The sequence below is a fragment of the Ovis aries genome, chromosome 3 (genome assembly GCF_016772045.2).
Source record: "Ovis aries strain OAR_USU_Benz2616 breed Rambouillet chromosome 3, ARS-UI_Ramb_v3.0, whole genome shotgun sequence".
In the NCBI taxonomy this organism is placed as follows: domain Eukaryota; kingdom Metazoa; phylum Chordata; class Mammalia; order Artiodactyla; family Bovidae; genus Ovis; species Ovis aries.
In genome coordinates, this window is record NC_056056.1 from 33,985,087 (window position 1) to 34,006,019 (window position 20,933).

General features: G+C 44.8%; 1 protein-coding gene and 1 pseudogene across 1 annotated transcript in view; one reads left to right on the forward strand and one right to left on the reverse strand.

Annotated features, from left to right (window-relative positions):
- DPYSL5 (dihydropyrimidinase like 5) overlaps positions 1 to 20,933 on the forward strand; it is an 89,701-nt gene that overhangs the window by 36,180 nt on the left and 32,588 nt on the right. The window contains exon 2 of the mRNA XM_004005741.5: positions 1,484 to 1,748. Within this exon, the coding sequence (XP_004005790.4) occupies positions 1,488 to 1,748 (261 nt within the window). The 5' untranslated portion in view covers positions 1,484 to 1,487. The remainder of the gene's footprint in view (positions 1 to 1,483; positions 1,749 to 20,933) is intronic.
- On the reverse strand, positions 12,537 to 12,634 carry LOC114114208 (U6 spliceosomal RNA; annotated as a pseudogene).

The following is a 20,933-nucleotide window of genomic DNA, read 5'->3' on the forward strand; positions in this document are numbered from 1 at the left end:
CTAGGAGACTTTTTTGTAGATCCTTCGGGATTTTCTGCATAGCCCCTATCACATCACCTGCGAATAAGAACAACTTTTTTATTTTTCAATTGTTGTGTCTTTCATTTCATTTTCTTTTGTCATATTGCTAGCTAGGACTTTCTCTATTGAATAATAGTGGTAAGAGTAGACATCCTTGGCTTATTCCCAGTTTAGCGGGGAGAATGTTCAGTCTTTCATCATTAATTCTGACATTAGCTACAGATTTTTTGTTGATGTTCTTTATCAACGTGAGGAAATTAACTTCTATTCCTACTTTCCTGAGAGTCTTCATCATGAATGGTTGTTGTATTTTGTCAAGTGCTTTTTCTGTATCAATTTATATGATTGTGTGATTTTTTTTTTCTTTAGCCTGTTAATATGGTGGATTACACTGATTGATTTTCAAAAATTGAGCAAGCTTTGCATCCCTGGAGGTAATCCCATTTACATGGGTGGGATTTTTGAATTCTTTTACATGTTGCTAAATTCTGTTTGCTGAGGTTTGTTAGAAATTTTTGTATCTACATTCATGAGGGATATCACTTCAGAGGTTTTTGTTTTTGTTTTGGTTTTGGTACTGACGTGGGAAGGTTTCCTTCTCTATTTTCTGGAAGGGATTGGTGTTAATTCTTTAAGTGTATGGTAGAGGTCTGTGGCTTTTGAAAAACGGATTCTGGGGGCACAGCCTGAACCAAATAAAGCTGAGTCTTCAGTGGTGGAGCTTGAGCATAGATGCTTTTCAAAAGCTCCTCAGATGAGTTTATCAACATGCAGTCAGCTAGGGAGCTTCAGTGTGGTAGTGGACTTCCTGACGCAAACACAGGACGGTGAAGTGCAGCAGAATCTAGCTGAAGAATGGCCTGAATTAAACAGCTGTGAGGCTTGGAGAATTTGGCCCTCTGAAACATGCCCCAGGAGCCTCCAATATCTCCAGGACCATATATGGTTTAGTGGGGACATTCCTCATGTAAGACCTCTGGGTTTGACTTGGCTAGTTAGTAGCCATAAATTCCTTAATAGCAATTTCAGTTTTCTCATCTGTGAAATGCCACTTCTAGGACTGTAGTAATAAAATGAGAACCCAGGTCTCCCACATTGCAGGTGGATTCTTTACAGTCTGAGCCACCAGGGAAGCCCAAAATGAGACAAGAGATATGAAAATTCTTCACAACCCCCACAACATCTTGAGAAGCTGAAAACCGATGTTTCTTTGGGCTCTCGATTCACCTTAATTGCCGCAGTGTCATGATTCCCAAGTAGTCCTGCTGTGAGGTTATCGGGAGGCCTGTGACCCCAGCTGGCTGGAGGACCAGTGTCCTCAGGCTATGGAGAAACTTCTTCCCCATCCCTGCTCCCTCAACTCTGCCCATTTATTTTGGGCTCTCACAGGAAGGGGTGGGACCTTGGTGACCATGAAAAGGGACTTTGACTTTGACCAGTGGCCCCCTCTCACCTTTCACAGGAACATGCTTGCCAATTCAGCCAGCGTGCGGATTCTCATCAAGGGAGGCAAGGTTGTGAACGATGACTGCACCCACGAGGCTGATGTCTACATCGAGAACGGCATCATCCAGCAGGTGGGCCGTGAACTCATGATCCCTGGAGGGGCCAAGGTGATTGATGCCACGGGGAAGCTGGTGATCCCTGGAGGCATCGACACCAGCACCCACTTCCACCAGACCTTCATGAATGCCACGTGCGTGGACGACTTCTACCATGGGACCAAGGTAATGCTTCTGGGTGCTGAAGGTGCTTCCTCGGTGGCTTCCTCTGTTTCTGGGCCTGCTCTAGACTAGACCCTCATGAACAGGGTGCTCCCACCGTATTGCTCAAAGAAGAAATTTGGCCTTGAAAGGGGCCACTGTGCAACTAAAACAGGAAATTTTGGGCTAAATGTCATAGATGTCCATGATTATGGAAAACGGAGGCATTTAGGCCCGTTTTGCTGATCACATCACTTAAGTGAGGTACCGAGGCCAGAAACTGATTTTATTTTTATGTTCGTACGTCATGTAGTGCCGATCTAGAGGAAGAGAAGAATTAGCTGTTGTTTGTTATTGTGCATGTATGGGGGGGAGGGGGTTGGTCTAACGGACTCCTTTATGTTTGACAAGCTAAATTAATTTCCCCCAAGTTGTGAAAAATCAATATGCTTCTTCTAGATTATTTTAATGGTAGAAATTATGAAACAGACATAGTTAGCTATCTTTGATTATCTTTCTTAACTTGTTTTTAAAAACAGCTTGAAAACCACTGGTGGTGGGCCCTCTTTCCGGAGTGAATTATCATGGACAATATTCAAGAAATTACTGAGTTGGGCTTGAGCTGCTTCAATGCAAAATACAAAAATTCAGACCTGTGAAACAAATGAATCAGGACGAAATTACATTTTCTCAAAAGCATCACAAATAGGTTTTTTTCACCATTAGTCTGTGCTCCAGAATCCTGTCATTGCTGTCATCTCTGCATTGTAATTATCTGTCACAGGCAGGCTTCTTTCTGAAGCTCAGACTATGGGCTCCTTAAGGGCAAGGCCTGACCATATTCTTCTGTGTTTCTAGAGCCTGACCCTGACCTAGAATTAGAGTAGCTGACCAGTAAATGTTTGTTGAATGAATAAGTGATTGATATTTATTCATGTGGGTCTCTACATCCAACTGTGCATCAGATTCATCTATGAAGATTTTTTTCAAATGCAGAATTGAATCAGAATCTCAAGGCCCATAAGTCCCTGGCCTCGGCATCAGCCCTTTGTACAATCTGATCTATAAAGGATTTAGCCTCTAATGTTCGCTGGTTAAAAGGAGTCCACTGGCCACTGGCCCAGTGGCCACAGTCCTATGTCCTACTTTGGCCCACTGCTGCAAATCCCCAGTGGCCCTGTGCCCTAAAATCTCGCTTCTGTTCTCTCTGGGGTCCTCAGGGAGCCCCTCTCCCATGCTCAGTGCTCTCTCTGGGATCCATATTCCTGGGGGCTTCAATGCTCCTCCTGCTGGTGCTCCCCAAACCCACCCTGAAGAGCCAGGTTGGGGCAGGCAGAGGCTGGCCTTGGAGTTGCAACATTACAGGCTAGCCCATCTCAAGCAAGTGGCCCTGAAGCTCTCCCTGAAGATATGCCTCCTTCCCAGTCCTGCAGCAGCAGATCAGACCCCTGAAGGCTGAGCTGTGAAGAGTCACAGTGGCCATAGCCCAGCCTGTGCTGAGGAGAGGATGATATCCCAGGCCACAGCTGCCCACTGGAGCCAAGCCTGGGGAAGAGAGGTGTTTTGTGAACCCTCCCTAGTTTCTCCTCTGAGAATTACTCTGAGGCCATGCAGGTGATGCCTCACTCATGAAATGGGGAGCCCCATCCTCATACACACTAGCAGGTGGCAGACAGGGCCTTTCTGAAGTGAGTGAGCACTTTCAGCTCACCATGTCGATGCACTTGAGCCCTGCCAGGCCAGGCCTGCTTTGTTTGTGGTTAATTTTTAATTTTTTTTTAATTTTTTTTTTTTTTCCTGCACTGAGTCTTTGTTGCTGTGTGCAGGCTTTCTCTGTTTCAGCGAGCGGGGGCTACTCTCCAGCTGTGGTGCCCAGGCTTCTCATTGCGGTGGCTTCCCTTGTTGTGGAGCACGGGCTCTAGGTGCACAGCCTTCAGGAGTTATGGCACGTGGGCTCAGTAGCTGTGGTGCGTGGGCTTAGCTGCCCTGCAGCGTGTGGAATCCTCGTGGACCAGGGATCGAACTCATATCCCCTGCATTGGCAGGCAGGTTCTTAACCACTGGACCACCAGAAAGCCCGCTGATTATTTTTATTGAACACATACAGAGAAGTACACAGATTCTAAGTACGAAGAATTGTCACACTGAACACACCCTTGTGACCAGCACCCAAATCAAGAAACCAAACATTGCCAGCACCCAGAATTCCCCCTTGTGTCCCCTCCCCAGTCACTACTCCTTACCAAGGAGAACCACTATCCTGACTTCTAATACCATAGGCTTTTTGTTTTGTAAATAACAGCTTAATTGAGATACGCATACCATACAATTCACCTATTTAAAGTGCAGATGTCAGTGGTTTTCTGTATATTCACCATAGGTTGGTTTTGACTGTGCTTTATGTAAATGAACTCAGGCAGTCTGTCCCCTTGTGTTGACTTCCTTTGCTCAGTATTATTTTTGTGAAATTCACCCATGTTTTTGCACATCATGCTTACTCCACTTTCATTGCTTACTAGCGTCCCACTGTACAAAAGCCCACGTAGTACCCAGCCATTCCACCGTCAACAAGGTCATTAGTTCAGGGCTATTACAAATGCTGTGGCTGTGAATGTTGTGTACATGTCATTTAGCAAACGTGTGTACATTTCTGCTGGGCATGTTTCTGGGGGTTGAGAGTACCGGGTCACAGAAGACACGCACGTTTAGCTTTAGAAGATGCTGCCAAATCACTTTCCAATCTGGTTGGAACAACTGATACTCCCAGCAGGATTCTAAGAGAGGCCCCAGTACTTATCGTCAGTATAACTCTGATTACCACACCAATCCTTGCTAGGGTCTATACTGCAGTGTGTACCAAAAATTGTGTGCAGGGTGCTGCCTTGCTCCAAAATTGTAGCTTGCTGGTATCCCCCCTCCCCCTCCTTGAGAAATCTTTATTCCAGAGTCAGATGCCCTGCTGTCACTGTGCTGCCTACCAGCCTCTGGGAGGGCAGGCTGGCCTTCTTTGTCTTCTTTTCCTCGTTGTCATTTGCCAGGGCCTCATTAGCCAGGAGTGACGAGTTTTCCTCTGAGAGCCTGCAGCTCTTTATGGCCGATGAAGACCTTTGCATGTGCATCTTTGCACAAGGCGGTGGGTAACTTTTGATCTTTTCCAAGCTTCTCATCCATGGAAGCAGCTGCCTCTGGAAAAACATATAAAAGCCCCTGTGAGATTTAAAGGTCCTGCTTCTCCCTGTTCCTGCAGGTTCAGGCACCCCCAATCCATATCAGGTGCTAGTTATAGGAAATGTAAGGCCCGTAGACCCCCAGCCAGTCTGACTGCTTGTGTCACCTAAACTGGGCCTTTGTAATAACCACCCCCTAAGCAAGATCGGACTTTTTGCATGTTTCTCCTTGTGCCCCAGCTAGTATTAAGTGTCTGTTTCACAAACACAGCCCCTGACCCAGTCCTCCCCAGACCCCTTCAGGAGACCCTGGCCAGAGTCCTTCCTTAGACATCCCAGCCTCCTAAGACTGGCTTCCTGCCCTAGTCCTCACTCCCCTCCGCTCTTGGATTGCTCCTCCCTTTTGGTACACCTGCAGCTGGATTTTTTGGCTTCCTCTTACCTCTAATTCCCGACAGTCTCCTAGGGCAAGAAACGCTCTCAGAGGCAATGCTGATCTTCGGGATGTGTGGGTTTAATTATTCATACAGCCTGTGTCACTCAAGCCAAGCCTGTGCACCCAGGTAGATCATCGCTGACCTACTTCGTACCTTCTAAGAGAGGTAGCAGTTGATTTGCTATAAGCAGCTGGGTTTATAATAGAATAATAACCCCAAGGAAAAGCTCTCCTGTGTGATTAGCCTATAGAGAAAGAGAGATCAAGTTGCACCTTTTTGTTCTTGTCCAACAGATCCACAGGGCCTTGAACTCTGCACCCCCTGAGCTATTGCATGCTTGTCAATTTGGTGGCAGCAGCCAGGGCTGGGAAAACAAAACAGTTGAAAGACTGGCTTTTCTGTGAGCATCTGGGACTCCATTGTACTAGGTCTAAAGGGATTTCTCTAGCACTTCTTTAACAAATGCTTTGCCCGCCTCTGCTTCTGTTAGAGGCTGTGGCAGGCTCTGCCTGGCTCCCCGGCCTCTGCCCGCCCCCCCCTTTCTCACAGCCCGGTCACTTGATCCTCTTGATCCTCCTGTCCGCCTCCTCCACACCCTCCCAACCTGAAGGCCCGCCCTCTCAGAGGCCCAGGACCCCCTGCTTGTTAAAAATGCCCCCATTGAAGAAGGACGTTATCTCCTTGGGGAGCCTGGGACAGGAGGGGAGGGAGGAGAGCCAGTGACACCAATTGTGTTAACAAAGGTATAGGATTTCACTTGGGTCATGGGGGTCTTTTTATTATTATTCTGCTTAGCCTACTTATGCATTATATTTACTCTTTTGTATGAATCTAATATTACATAAGAAGAGTGTTAATGCAGGCCATTGGGCTCCACCCCACCAATGGCTCTCCATGGTCCGGTGGGAATATCAGAATCAGGCTTTTTCAACTACAGGCACAGCCCCTTCACTGAGACAGTGATAAAGGGGGCAGCCATGGACAATGGGAAAAAGCTTCCTGGATGCCTTTTCTGCCTCCCACTCCTCCAAAGATATATTAAGAACCACTGTCCAGGCCAATGGTTTTTAACCTTTGGAAGCAAATTACAGTAAACCTACTCGGGGAATTTTTTAAAAATATATGTCAAGGCCCCTCCCCTCTGCTGCCCCCCACCCTCCAACACAGACTAATGAAGTCAGCGTCTTTGGGTCTGCCTCTCCCCCATCAGTATGTTTTTTGAAGCACTCTTGATGATTCTAACACTAGCGTGTGGATTATTAAGGAACTTTCTCAGCTGTTTTGAATGGCATGTTGTCCTGGCTATTAGCCCTGTTGCCCATCTAACCCTCACCTTATGTGTCAGGCTGATACCTGAATCACCATGGAAAGCTTGGGCCTGCTTCACCTCACCCTTCCCAGTATTATTTATTTGTTTCTCTCCTTCTAGTTACATTATAGGGGTCTCATGATTAGGCTCCCAAACCCTAGCTTGGGGCCTAGAACCCCTGTACTTGCTAAGTGTGTGTTAGCAAGTGTGTTAATACTTGTGCTGCGTTCTGCCCTCCTATCTGTACCCCAGCAGGCAGCATCGGTGAGCTGGGAGCTGGCCATGGTCAAATATTGTCACTGGAAGTCCAGCTGGGCCTGTCCCTTTTCTTTGAGGACCCAGAATCTCCCTCTTGTCTGTGCCAGAGCCATCTGGTCACAGAGACTGCCTCCCACAAACTCAAAATCTGCAGCAGCAGGATATCTATTCTTGTAGTCAAACCACAAGGGGAGCCAAGTCCTAACTGGTCGAGTGCTTGGCCAGCATGGACTCAGCCTAGCGGATGTTCAGTGGCACAGGCTAGAATGGCCTCTCTCGTCCCGCCCCCAGTGGAGGGTCCTGACCCTCTCCCCTTCTCCCACTGCAGAGGACTAAACCTGTCAGAGTCCTGAGATACAACACACTAGGACATGAATAAATTCCCTTTGGCATCCAGCCTGCCAACATTCTTACCAAGCAGCCCATTTATCCACTGGGCAGACTGTTTTTACTATTATGCCACTGAAGCTTGCTCCTTTGGAATTAAACCTGTAAATGCTGCTCACTTCCTTTCTTCTTGACTCCAGTATTCTGTCCATTTCTGTTTAATTCTAGCTAAAATGTCTTTCCAGTCTTTTAGCTTTGCAGTAATACTTTCTGCTTATTGAGATCCAGACTGATACGGTCTCGCTTATTAATTGATGTTCCCGACCGAGTTCACTTCATTCCTCTAAAAAGCTGGAGAGACCTTAGAAATCTATCTTAGAAATCTTAGAAGTCTCCCACCCTGCTATTGTAGGGAGAGAGAGTGAAGGAGTGGCCCCAAGTCCCCGATGTAGTTGGACCAGAATGTAAGTTTCTTAGTCTGAGGCCCTTTTTACCCTATCAATCAGGGGCTCCCGAAACCCCAGATCTAGTCAGTCACCCCTTTCAGACAGCCTAGGACCTCTCTGTGGGCTGCATGCAAATAGTTAACTCGACAGTGTATGGCTCCAAACTTGCCTGGACCAAATAAAGGCATCACAGAACTGATGCAGACCGTGGAGTGAGATTTCTGCCTCTCTGAGATGGTGGCTTTATGAACACGCCACTGTCCGTCGAGGAGTAACATTGATGCCAGTGCCTTAGAGCTGACTGTTTTTACCATCTGCAAACAGTCACTGTGAGGATTAAAGAAGATGATGCATGGAGAACAGCTCACCCAGTCTCTGGCACAGCGGACATGCACGATCAATGTCCGTCCCCAGGCTGCGACTACCTGCTTTCACCCTAGGCCTGGCCCTGCTCTCTGTGGTCTCTTGGGTTAGTTGATCCAGCCACTTGGGCTTTGCAGTGAGACTGTTCTGCTGTCCGTGTAGTGCCCATGCTGCCTGTGTCCCCAGTTTAACCAACAGTGTCATGTCCTGCTCAAGAGCTTGCAGTGACTCCCTGCCATCTAGTCTGGAATCCTGGATCTTCACCCTGGACGGCTTCCCCATCTGACCTTCCTCTCCATTCAGTCCTCACTCCCAACACATGCCCATTCACCAGGAAAGGGGTTGTCTCAGCCCCCTCCTCTATGGACATCCCATGCTCCCTGCTGCCGCCCATTCCCACCCATCCACAGAAGACCTTCACCACCTACCAAGCTCATGTCATGTCTTTCCTCCAGCTAATTCAGCTCCAGGAATCCACTTTTTTTTTCCCCAGCTGAAATAATGGGTTATTCTGGGGCTTTCTAATTGCTTCCCGTGTAATGTTTGTCTCTTAACTGATTTGAAAACTTTGAGGGGCAAAGACCACAATTTATATCTAACTTGTGACTCATCACAGGCTCATTTAGCTTTAAACATGGAGTAGATGCTCAAGAAATAGATGAATGTCAGCATAGAGTGGCAGCTGTGAGCACAGACTCAGATGGACACACCGGAGTCTGAGTTTGAATTTCAGCTCCATATTTACTGGCTGTGTGATTTGGACAAGTTAATCTCTCTGTGTCTCTGTTTCCTGGAAAGTGGAGATTATGATAATACTTTATGGGTGTTACTACTGGTAAAAAATTTAAAATAGTACTTCATAGTTCCCTGGTGGTCCAGTGTTTAGGACTCAGTGCTTTCACTGCCATGGCCTGGATTCAGTCCTTGGTCGGGGAACTGAGATCACACAAGCTGCCTGGCCAAAAATAAAAAATGAACAGAATAAAAAATATATTTAAAAGATAGTACTTGGTGCTTACTAAGCACTATATGACTGTTTGTTAAATAGATTCTGCCGATTGAGGACCAACCCCTGGAAAATCCATTTGTACAGTCTCCTCAGGAGCTGTTAGACATCAACTAGGAACCTAAGAAAAACTGGTTTCCATCTCTATAGTCGGGGTTGACTCTGTTGCAGATTTCAAATGCAGCCTATATAGTACTGGTGATGACTTTCAGATCATTGTCTCTCTCCTTTCTTTCTCTTAGAAACAGAGATAGCTAGTCATAAACTCAGCAGGCAGCAGACGCTATTTAAAGATGTCGAGCTTCCAATCAGATATCTCCTGTTAGGAAATTTGGCTGACGACTTTCATTATAACATCTACATTAACTGGCAGGCCAACACGTAGGCCAGGTGACCCTTCTTAGGACAAATGTGGGAGAGGAGATCTATCGTTTCTTACACATTTTTACATCTAGTTGGGGAAGAAATCTCCTATGGTGACCAAGCAGCTCCTCAATTCCTAGAATAAGAGTGTTTGCAAAGAACTGATCTATACAGAGATATTGTTGCTTTTTAAAACTTTTGGTTCAAGAATAAAGATAAATGTATCCTTTGTGATTAAACCCACACATCTTGGAAACCTTTCATACCTCATAAGGTTCTGCTTTTATACTCTCATCCTCTGGGGTTTAAAAAAAGATCAAGAAAAATAACATCGTGTATTGTAGGTATATTTTGCTGATGCTATAGTACATGAATGCTGTCTTTTTCTTCTTCCTTTTTTCTTAAAGCTTGCATATTTTTTAATATTTTAAGAAATATTTCAATAGGGTCTTATAGAATGGTTCAAAAATCTCAGTAGGAAATATCTCTTCTCCCAACTCTCACTGAGGTTGCCTCCAGTCTGAAGTCACCATATGCCTATGTTGAAGGTCAGGTACATGTCTTCGAAAGGTCCATTGGCAGGTAGAAGTGTGTGTAGGCACCACATTTTTCCCCTTGGTTGTTTCTGCCTCATTTTCCCCTAAGCCTATCCCTGCCACCAATACATTTTTCTCTCCTTCAGATCCTTTTTTTATTTCTTGTTAATTAAAATTTAGGAGCTAAGGACTAAGATCCCTAATTTTGTGACTATATGAGGATAAAGCTGTAGGTCAACTATAGTTAAGAACTTTCTTACTTACCAATGTTTATCTCTTACACTATAGACACACACACTTGGACACTCGCACATACTCTCACACAGTATCACACTCAGTCACTCTCACACACACACACACATGAACTCACTCGTACACACTTTTAGAGTTGAAAGTGCCATTGCAGATTAGTGAATTCATCCTCTAATCTATGAATAACTTTCTGCTTTCAATTTAAACTCTCTACAGTGGTCTCAATATTTAAAAATAAAATTAAACTTGATATACATTGGTGAACTTTGTTCTTGGGAAGAGTATGTATAGAATGAAGAAGATCATGATTGGGTAACCCAGGAAGCCACTTTAAAGAAAAAAAAAGGAGACACAGATTCCATTCCCTATCCAAGAAGATCCCACGTACCACAGGGCAACTAAGCTTACTGGCCACAACTATTGAGCTTGTGCTCTAGCGCTTGGAAGTCATAACTGCTAAGCCCACGTGCCGCAGCTACTGAAACCCATGTGCCCTGGAGCCCGTGCTCCACAACAAGAGAAGCCACCGATGAGAAGCCCTCGCACTGCAACTATACAAAGCGCCTGCTCACTGCAACTAGAGAAAAGCCCACCCAGCGACGAATACCCAGCACAGCCATAAATAAATAAATAAATAAATAAATAAAATTTTTACAGAGAACTAATGGAGAATATACCTTGATTCCTTTCCCACTTAAAAAAATATCTGATAGAAAAATTCTTAAAAAAAATTTTTTTTAAGTGTTTAACACTTTTTTCTCCAACAACTTGATTAAGGTATAGTTGGCATATAGTAAGTCTCATTTGTGTTTTTGGCCATGCCTCAAGGCGTGTGGGATCTTATTTCCCCAACCAGGGACAGAACCCATTCCCCCTGCACTGGAAGCTCAGAGTCTTAACCACTGGACCACCAAGTCCCCACACATTTTTAAAATGTATACTTTGATATGCTTTGACATATGTATATACTGTAAAGCCATCACTATTAATATAACAAATATATCCATCACCCTCCAAAAGTTTCTTTGTGTTTCATAATCCTTTTGTGCTCCAAGTAACTACTGATCTGTTTTTTGTCACTATAGATTAATTTGCGTTTTTAATATTTACATATAAATGGAATACTACAGTATGTATTTTGGTCTCATTTCTTTGACTTAGCATTATTAAGTTTTTGGCTATTACAGATAAAGCTACTGTGAATATCTGTATCCATATGTTTGTGTCGACATATGCTTACTGTTCCTTGTGTAATTACCTAAAAGTGGGATGCCTAGAATATACCGTCAGTACACATTTAGCTTTTTAAGAATTGCCAAACTGGTTTCTAAAGTGCTTGTGACATTTTCTGCTCCTTCCACATTTTGTCATCACTTAGTTATGGTCAGCCTTCTTGTTTTAGCCGTTCTAACAGATGTATCAGCCGTAGTTCACTGTAGTTTTAAACTGCATTTCCCTAGTGTTGGATGTCTCTACACATGCTTGTTTACCCTCTGTCTTTGGTGAAGCATTTGCGTCTTTTCCCTATGTTTTGAGTCATTGGGTCTTTTTTTAATGAAATATAAAGAATAGGTAAATATTTTTTTTTTCTTTCTGAGCTTAGTTGCTCAGTCATGTCCGACTCTTTGTGACCCCATGGACACTAGCCCACCAGGCTCTTCTGTCCATGAGGGATTCTCCAGGCAAGAATACTTGAGTTGCCATATCCTCCTCCAGGGGATCTTCCCAGTTCAGGGGTTGAACCCAGGTCTCCCACATTGCAGGTGGATTCTTTACTGTCTGAGCTACCGGGGAAGCTCAAATATTTTTTTCTTTCTAGTTTTATTGAAATATACTTGGTATAAGCACTGGTATGAGTTTAAGACGTATAGAATAATGATTTGATTTATATATGGCATGAAATGATGACTCCCAGTAGGTTTAGTAAATATCCATCATCCCATATGTTAACAAATACAAAATAAAAGAAAAAGAAAAAGGTTTTTTTTCCTTGTGATGAGAATTCTCAGGATTTACTCTCTTAACAGCTTTCACTTCTAATATTCAGCAGTGTTAATTATATTTATCATGTTATATATTACATCACTGGGCTTCCCAGGTGATGCAGTGGTAAAGAATCCACCTGCTAATGCAGGAGACGCAAGAGATGTGAGTTGGATCCTTGGGTCAGGAAGATACCCTGGAGGAGGAAATGGCAACCCACTCCAGTATTCTTGCCTGGGAAATCCCACGGACAGAGAAGCACAGAGGGCTACAGTTCATGGGGTTGCAAAGAGTCGGACACCACTGAGAGACTGCACACAAATATTTGCATGTTACAACCCTAGTACTTATTGACCTTATAACTAAAAAACATGGAATGCTTCACAAGTCTGTGTGTCGTCCTTGTGTGGGGACCACACTAATCTCCATATTGTTCCAAGTTTACTGTTGCTGAAGTGAGCACTATGTGTCTTCCTTTTTTGTTTGTCTTTAATTAGAGGATAGTTCTTTTACAGATCGTTTCTGCCATACATTAACATCAATCAGCCATAGGTATACATATGACCCCTCCCTCTTGAACCACCATCACCCCACCTCCCACCTCATAATTGTCTTCTTTTTATTGGGCTGTCAGAGTTGTTTAAACATTCTAGCTACAAGTCGTTTGTTGGGTATATTTTTTGCAAGTGTCTTCTCTCAGGCTTTCCTCTTGATTTTCTTAACACTGCCATTGGAAGAGCAAAAGTTTTTCATTTTGAAGTCAGTTTATAGATTCTTTCTTTCATAGTTTGATTTTTGTGTTGTAAATTGAGAACTTTTTCGCAAAATCCAAGGTCATTAAGATTTTCTTCTATGTTTTTTTTTTGGAAGTTATATAATACTAGCTTTTACATTTAGGTCTGTGATTCATTTTAAGTTAGTTTTTAAATATGATATTCAGTTTGTCACATATGGCTATCCAATTTTTCCAGCATCATTTGTTGAAAAGATCATCCCATGTCAAAAATCAGTTGACCATCTATGTGTGGGTCTATTTTAGCACTCTTTTTTCTATTCTTCTGATCTATTAATCTATCTTTATACCAATATGACATATTATAGTTTTACAAGTCTTGAAAGCCAGTAGTACATTTTCCAACTGGCCATTTATTATTATTATTGCTTTATTACTTTATTGCCCTTTATAATAATTATTATTAATAATATTTAAATTATTTATTTATTTATTTGGCTGTGTCCAGTCTTCATTGCAGCACACAGGATCCTCAGACTTCCTGTGGCATGTGGAATCTTTTTAGTTGCAGCAGTTGAACGGTTAGCTGGGGCATGTAGGATCTATTTCCCCAACCAGCAACCAAACCCTCAGGTCTTCTGCATTGAGAATGTGGAGTCTTAGCCACTGTACCACCCAGGGAAGTCCCTGTCCTTCTTTTTCAAAGTTGTTTTGGCTATTCTGTCTCCTTGGAAGCAAACTTTTTTAGTGCCAGCTGTGAACTAAAAACTTAAGAGAACTGTAAACTGAGTGCATTAAACATTTTCAGCCCTTAGCATGGTCCCTTTCTGTTAGCTAAAAGTAAAGAATTTTCTCTACAATTTTCTAGTTATTTGGAGAGAAAAAAATTGGTGGTGTGTGTGTGTGTGTGTGTGTGTGTGTGTGTGTGTGTGTGTGTGTGTGTGTGCTGAAAGAAACTTAATCGGGTGCTGGGGGTTTAGATGAGGTTCATACCATGTTGTCTTCTGTGGTACTTGGCTACATATTGATCTTGATATATTATCTTCCCAAGATCCAGATCTTTTTTACAATAAATTGTGATGATGTCATAGGGAAGAGTTTGCTCTGCTCCTTCTTGCTCCCTCTTTGTCTTACATTTAGAGTCAGCAGAGAAGAGACACAGACTAGATTAGGGGAAAACTTCCATGAGCTGAAATTCTAGCCATTTAGCTGTTGCCCCTCTCAAGCTTTCCCTCTGTCAGGTTTCCTTTCTGTTTGGTACCCTTTTTATCGCCAGGCCTAGGCTGTAGCCCTTTCCTGGTGTGCTGCCCTGACTCTCACTTTGCCAGTCTTAAGAAGCTGCATTTTATTTTATTTTTCATTATTTTTTGGCTGCACTGTGCAGCCCGTGGGATCTTTGTTCCCCAACCAAGGATTGAACCCACACCCCCTGCATTGGAAGCATGGAGTCTTAACCCCTGGACCACCAGGGAAGTGTCCTGCCATGCTTAAGATAACTAGAGCACATATTGGGCCAAGCAGTCAAGCTCTGAATCTCTAAGTCCCAGACTTAGAGGCCCATCAAAGAGTCTATTTTTCCTGCTGTGTGGAAAATACAATGTTCAGAATGGAGCTTGTGGAGCCTCTGGTGGGTTTGGGGCTCCCAGACCCCCAGCTGGCACCAGGCAGTGCCTGGCTCTCCATGGGACCTACAGCTAGCTTCCAGCCCTGTCCCCTCCAGTAGAACTGGTCTGAGTTGTCAGTTCAGCACTTCTGTATTCCTTACACCCTTTTCATGATCTTTTAAAGTCTCCCACAGGCAGGCCTTCTTTTCCTTCCTTTCCAGGTAGGGTAGCTGAGTCTCAGAGAGTGAAATACTGTGAAAGTTTTTAAGTACAGGCATGGGCCTTGGTACCGCCCCAGCCTTGACTCTGGCCCACATTCCCCAACATCAGTGACCAGGGTGGCCACTGGGCAGCCTCCCTCAGCAGTTTGACACTGTTATCACTGAAATTTGGGACCAAAATGAAGACTCGCCAACATTGGAGTAGATGAGGGAAGAAGAGCAAGTGGGGTTACATGTGGTTTATTTCTGGACTGATGATAAACCGCTCCTCTCCGGCATCTGTGGGCAACCTAGGCTTTTAATAAAGATGGTCATGCCCTGCTTGCCTGTAAACTTTGCCCCTTTGGGTTCGGAAGGGGCTTTGCTAAGGAGGAGGATTACAAAAGGCGTCTCTCGGCTCTATTTTGGAACAGTTTTCTGAGGCCCCTTGCCTTCTCGGAAGCTGGCAGCCACTTTCTCTCTGCCACATAACTCCCTCTGAGAATCCTCTCCGGTCTCCATGGTAACTGCATGTCGGGAGACAGCCTGCTCTGTTCTGTGGCTTTGTATTAAACACAATGAATTTAAATCGGGTGCTCGGCAGTGAAGATAATCATTCTGGATTAGAGAGACGCCTGGAGCTCCTTGTTTCATAATTTTAGATGTTGGCACAATTCTCAGCTTTCGTCCTTGTAATTCAAGCCCAAGCCCCACCTACCCCTCTGTTTCTAAACTGCAGTTAGATCCAATTTCACTTGGGCTTTCCTCCATCCTTTGACAGAGGAATCTTGGAGCCCGGGAACCCTGCAGTCATGCCAGGGCTATCCTGAGCCCTGGAAGGGGCGGTATCGTATGAAAGAGACATGGGACTCCAGAAACAGATGGACACTCATTCCGTCTGGCTGCGTGATTTCCTCTGAGCCCCATTTTTCTTATCTATAAAATGAGAAGAGTAAGCTCTACCCTATAGAATCATGTTTTTTTTAAATTTTAATTGTGATTATATATATATATATATATATATATGGGGCTTCCCTGGTGGCGCTAGTGATGAAGAATCTGCTTGCAGTGCAGGAGATGCAGAAGACTCGGGTTTGATCCCTGGGTCAGAATATTCCTGCCTGGAGAATTCCATGGACAGAGGAGCCTGGCAGGTCACAGTTCATGAGGCCACAAAGAGTCGGTCTCGGCTAAGCACACACACAAGATACATATAAATAAGATTTCTCATTTTAACTATTTTAAGTGTACAGTTCAGTGACATTAAGTACATTCACAATGTTGTCACCACGATAATCCATCTCCAGAACTTTTCCATCGTTCCCAACTGAAACTCTGTCCTCAGTAAATACTAATTTCCATTCTCCCCACTCCTCCCAGCCCCTGGAAAACACCATTTTACTTTCTATCTCTATGAAGCTGATTACTCCAACTTAATAAAAGTGGGATCATGCAGTTTCTGCCCATTTGTGAATGGCTTGCTTCACAGAGCATAATGTCCTCAAGATTGAACCATGTTGTAGCATGTGTCATGATTCCCTTCTCTTTTGAGGCTGGATAACATTCACTTCCACTTTATGTACATACCACATTTTGTTTATCCATTCATCTGTCGATTGACACGTGGTCGCTTCCGCATTTTGGCTATTATGAAAAATACTGCTACGAACATGGGTATACAGATATCTGAGTCCTTGCTTTCCATTATAGAGTCATTTTGAGGACCAAATAAGGTAATAAATATTAAGAACATTGCCCAGAGCAGGCTGTCAGTAAATGTTCATTTCACTCCTGAAAGTGAGTTCAGCCCGGGTTCTGCCTGCCACAAGGGTCCAATGGCTTCTGTGGGAGGAGGTCACCTTGTGCTATTGGGCTGCTTCTGTGTGCCTGGGACATGTGAATCTGTTGAGCCTGGGGAATTAACACAATTCATTTCAGGGTTTAAAGGGCCTGTCTTACCTATGGAAATGTGTGTCGTTTCATGATGAAAACCATGCATGTTTTTACATTTCTCCCACCATTTGGTATTCATGTATTCCCAATTACAAAGTGAGAAAATGTTATGGCTGATGTATATAATTCCCTATTTCTGGTCTATTTTAAGTATAGCCTCTGGGAGACCCTGAATATGCAGTGGGATCGCTCCAGGCTATGAGGCTCTGCCCTTAGTTGCTATTGGTTAGTATCAGATCTATTCTCCATGTTACCCATGAGTATGAGATTTGGAGGAAAAATACCTAGATCCCAGTCTTGTCTCATCTCTCAAAAACGGAGATGGTGGAAACATCTGTCCAACCCAGTGTTTGTGAAGATTAGGCGAGGGCAGCCTTTGCTGTGCAGGTGACTCTCCTTGTTCACTTCTTGGGGGCCACGTTGCAATCTTGGTCTGCATCCCTCCATGAGAGTTTCTCTGGGTCTAGTTTCTTCTGAAAGTTTCCATGATGGGGATTACTCTCTTGCTGCCTGGGGCCCCTCCAGGGATGAGAATCCCAGAGCCGAGGAAATATCTTTCTCTGCTGGAAATTAGCCTTTCCAGACAGCCAGAGCTTCTGCCACCAGCCCTGGAGAGGGCCAGCACCTCTTTGTCTTCGGGAATTTGCAACAGAGGGGAAAAGGGAGCAATGCACAGCCTCCTTCTGACCGGTGCCTGACCCAGCTGCTCCCTGCAGAGTGGCGATCAGGTCTGCTCTTTATTAATGGGGCTGAAGGGGGGAGGGGATGTGGGATTTCACGCTGAATCTTGGAACTTTCTCTCAGCAGGCCTGTTCTTGCTTGCATCTGGTTGTGCTTTGTGTGCCCAGGGCCTACCTATGCAGCAGGAGCCAGGCCAGCTTAAATCGGGCTTCCTGAGTGGATATGCCCACTGTCCTTGAGATCTGCAAGTTACCCTGGTCTGCTCGCCCCTGAGAGTGGGGCCTGAGTTTCCTGCAAGAGTGTCTTAACTTCTAGGGCAGCTCGCCTCTGCTTGAAGCCAGTGAGCCAGGAAGATGCTTGCTTTGGTGACAGGGTTTTCTTGGCTTCCATAACCCCATGCCAGCCTGCCGTTCCTCCTCCCTCTTGGCTCTCTTCCCCGTGGCCTTGTCTTTGTCTAACTCCTCTCCTCTGGGGTCGCCTCTCGGGATCCTATCCCAGATTGCCTTCTCCTCTTCCCCACCTTCTCTCCCCAGGTGATCTGTTACTGATGACTCCCGCGTCTGCAGCTACATCTTAGGCACCTCTGCGCACCTGCCTGAAACTCAGCACATCCACCACAACCCCACTCCTCTACTGGGGACCCCTCCTTCCAGGAATGGCACCCCCATCGTCCCAAGCCAGAGTGCACTTGCTCAAGACCACGGGACTCCTCAGACTCAGGTCTGCCAGGCTCCAGAGTTCAGGCCTTTCCTACCAGAGCCTCCCACCTCCATGCACTATCAGCAAATAGAAACATATCTTGAACAAATGCAAAAATTCAAATGTCACTCTCAGCCCCAACCTGACTCTGCTCTAGGACCCCTCCCTGGTTTTGGCTGTGCTGGACCTCACCTGGACCCCTTTGTTGGCCGTCCCTGGCCCCTGGGTGCCTACTCCCTTGGCAATCCCAGCCTGATTTCTCTGTCCCTGCTCCTGACTTCACAGAACTGGCCCCTGAACATGGCATGTTCAGTTCAGCCCTCTCTTGTTGATTCTGTAGTGCATTTTCCGTATGCTTTTCTTTACCTCCATCTTGGCTCAGACCAACACCTCTCATTTTCCCAGAACTTTCCCTCTGTTTTGCTAAGTCTGGGACCAAGGGCCTGGGCACCCTCAGCTCCCCTCCATGTCACCTCAGATCACCTCCTCCTCTATCCACCTCCCTCTAGATGGGGAGAGACTTCGTTCCTAGTCTAACAGAAGTGCAACCCTCAGTCTCTTTACCTGAACAATGGGGATAATACATGTATTTCATAGGACTGTTGTGAAAAACAAACCCAGAGCATGTGCTCAGTGGATGCTGGTTATAGTTAGCGATTTCGCCTCTGCTCCTGTGTCTCAGTCAGCTCTACCTTAAGATGTCTAAAAACTCTCGTCTGTCCTAAATTTGGTGGCTCCTCTCCTGATACTGTTTTTTCAGCCATATAGTCATAAAACCTCCCCTGTTATTTATATCACATCTTCTTCTGTCATTAAACCTAGTTGCTGCTTCTTCCTAGAAATAGGTTTCACATATGACCTTCATCCCAGTCCCCAAGTTGAGGTTCATTATCTAAGCACTGCAGTTGAGTTTGCACTGCATAGTCAGAGTCGTGTTATGGAGTCTGATTTTCATGTTCTCTCTCTGCCCAGAAGCCTGTCGTGACTACAGACATGTCCCAGGATGGGCGTGACCAGAGTCGTCTCTGTAAATGCACTCCTAAACCCCCACCCTCCCGAAGCCCCTCATCACCACCACCTCCACAACACGCTTTGCTGACCGATGGAATCCAAGGTCACCAAGGCCCACCCGCTTTGGTCATAATCCGTCCTGCCTCAACCAAACCAGCCAGGTCTTTTCTCTGTCCTCCAGCGGTGTCCCCGGCTCTGCCCACATAATTTCCTGCCCCAGAGGGTCACGTCGTGCCCACTTCCAGCCTTCAGCCTTCCCATCCTATGTGTCCTTCCCCTCGCCCTGTCTTTTGTTGAACTTGATGATGCTGTCACCATTGAGGAAAGTTATGCTGCTTTGTACTCATTATTTTGAAGTCATTTCTATTAGAAATGAACCTTTTTGTCTTATTTGGTTTGCTAACCGTACTTGCATTTCTCACATAAGCATTTTAAGGTACTTATATTCCTCACTTCTTCTGGAGCATCTGATACACCTAACATGGTGTGCACATTTGTGTTACCCAGAAATTACGCTTAGTGTTCATTAACTATAATAGTTATAATAGTAGTATAAATCACTCGTATTTACTGGGCTCCTACTATGTGTGGGTACCGTCCTCAGTGCTTTACACACATTATCTCATTTAATTCTCATAGTAACCCCACAAGTGGTGTATTATTACTCCATTTTACCAATGAGGAAAATGAAGCTCAAAGAGATTAAATAATTTGCCCAAGATTTTATAACCATAAGTGATGGAGCTAAGATATAAACCTAGATCTGTCTGCTTCTCGTCACTCTACCATGTTGCCTCTTAATATAGGAATAATGTGCTTTTAAACGGCAGGCAGATTAACTGTGGGAAAATGTTCTTTTCCCAAAGTATATTGCAGGTTGAATGTTGCCTGTCTCCTCTGCTGAAAATTCAAAGAATGAAGGATGAGTTTTAGATATGGTAATGCTGTGAGAGCACAGCAAGGTCAGGAAGTGGGACCGTGCCCTGGATGAGGCAATAGAGGCTGGGACCCAGAAGGTAGGAGTAAAAAGTAAAAGGAAGTTTAGAAGTGCAATTCGTTATAAATGTACAATTTAGAGAAAACCGGTCAGCTGCAGAATGAACTCAACAGGTCAATAAAAGGCCTGGGAGCTGTGTGCAGCTGGAGGAACAATCATGCATTCCTTGGTATCTGGGAGAAAAGGTGTTTCGGGGAGGGTTTGTGTTATCTTGTTTATTTTTCAGAGAAAATGAGCATTTGATAAAAAGTGTTGGGGAGACTCTAAACGAAGACAGAAGGGGACTTCCCTAGTGGTCCAGTGGTTAAGACTCTGCACTTCCACTGTAAAGCACATGGGTTTGATCTCTGGTTGGGGAATAGGGTGCAACCAAAAAAGATAAAAATAAATTAAAAAAAAAAAAAAAGAGGGTGGAGGCAGTGGTCAGCATTCCAGTGGCCTGGCACGGAGTTATGGCAGAAAGCGTCGTGGTCCTGAGCCCTCAACGTGAGCTGGATGAATTGACAGTAAAGCCAACGTAAACTTGTTAAAAGCATGATTTCCCTAGATCAGGTCAGTGCAGCTGATAAAAATGTGGGACTCCTCATTCAAAAATTATCAAGAATTTCAAGATGACAAGGATTAAACCAGGACAGAGCCCTTCTAAGTACAAGGCACTGTGGGACTGCACAAGCCGTATACCCATGGAGCTGGCTTTGGCTGGTGGCTGTATGTTTCACGATGAGAATGGTGTTTACTGAATGCTAGGCATGGTTCTAAGTACCATCATACATCATCTCATTTAACAAAATGCTCAGGTCCTTCTTTCGAGTGTCTCTCGAATCCCAAGGAGCGCTGCTGCTTAAGAGCTGGCTTTCCAGAGGGCCCATAAGCAGCCAACAGAT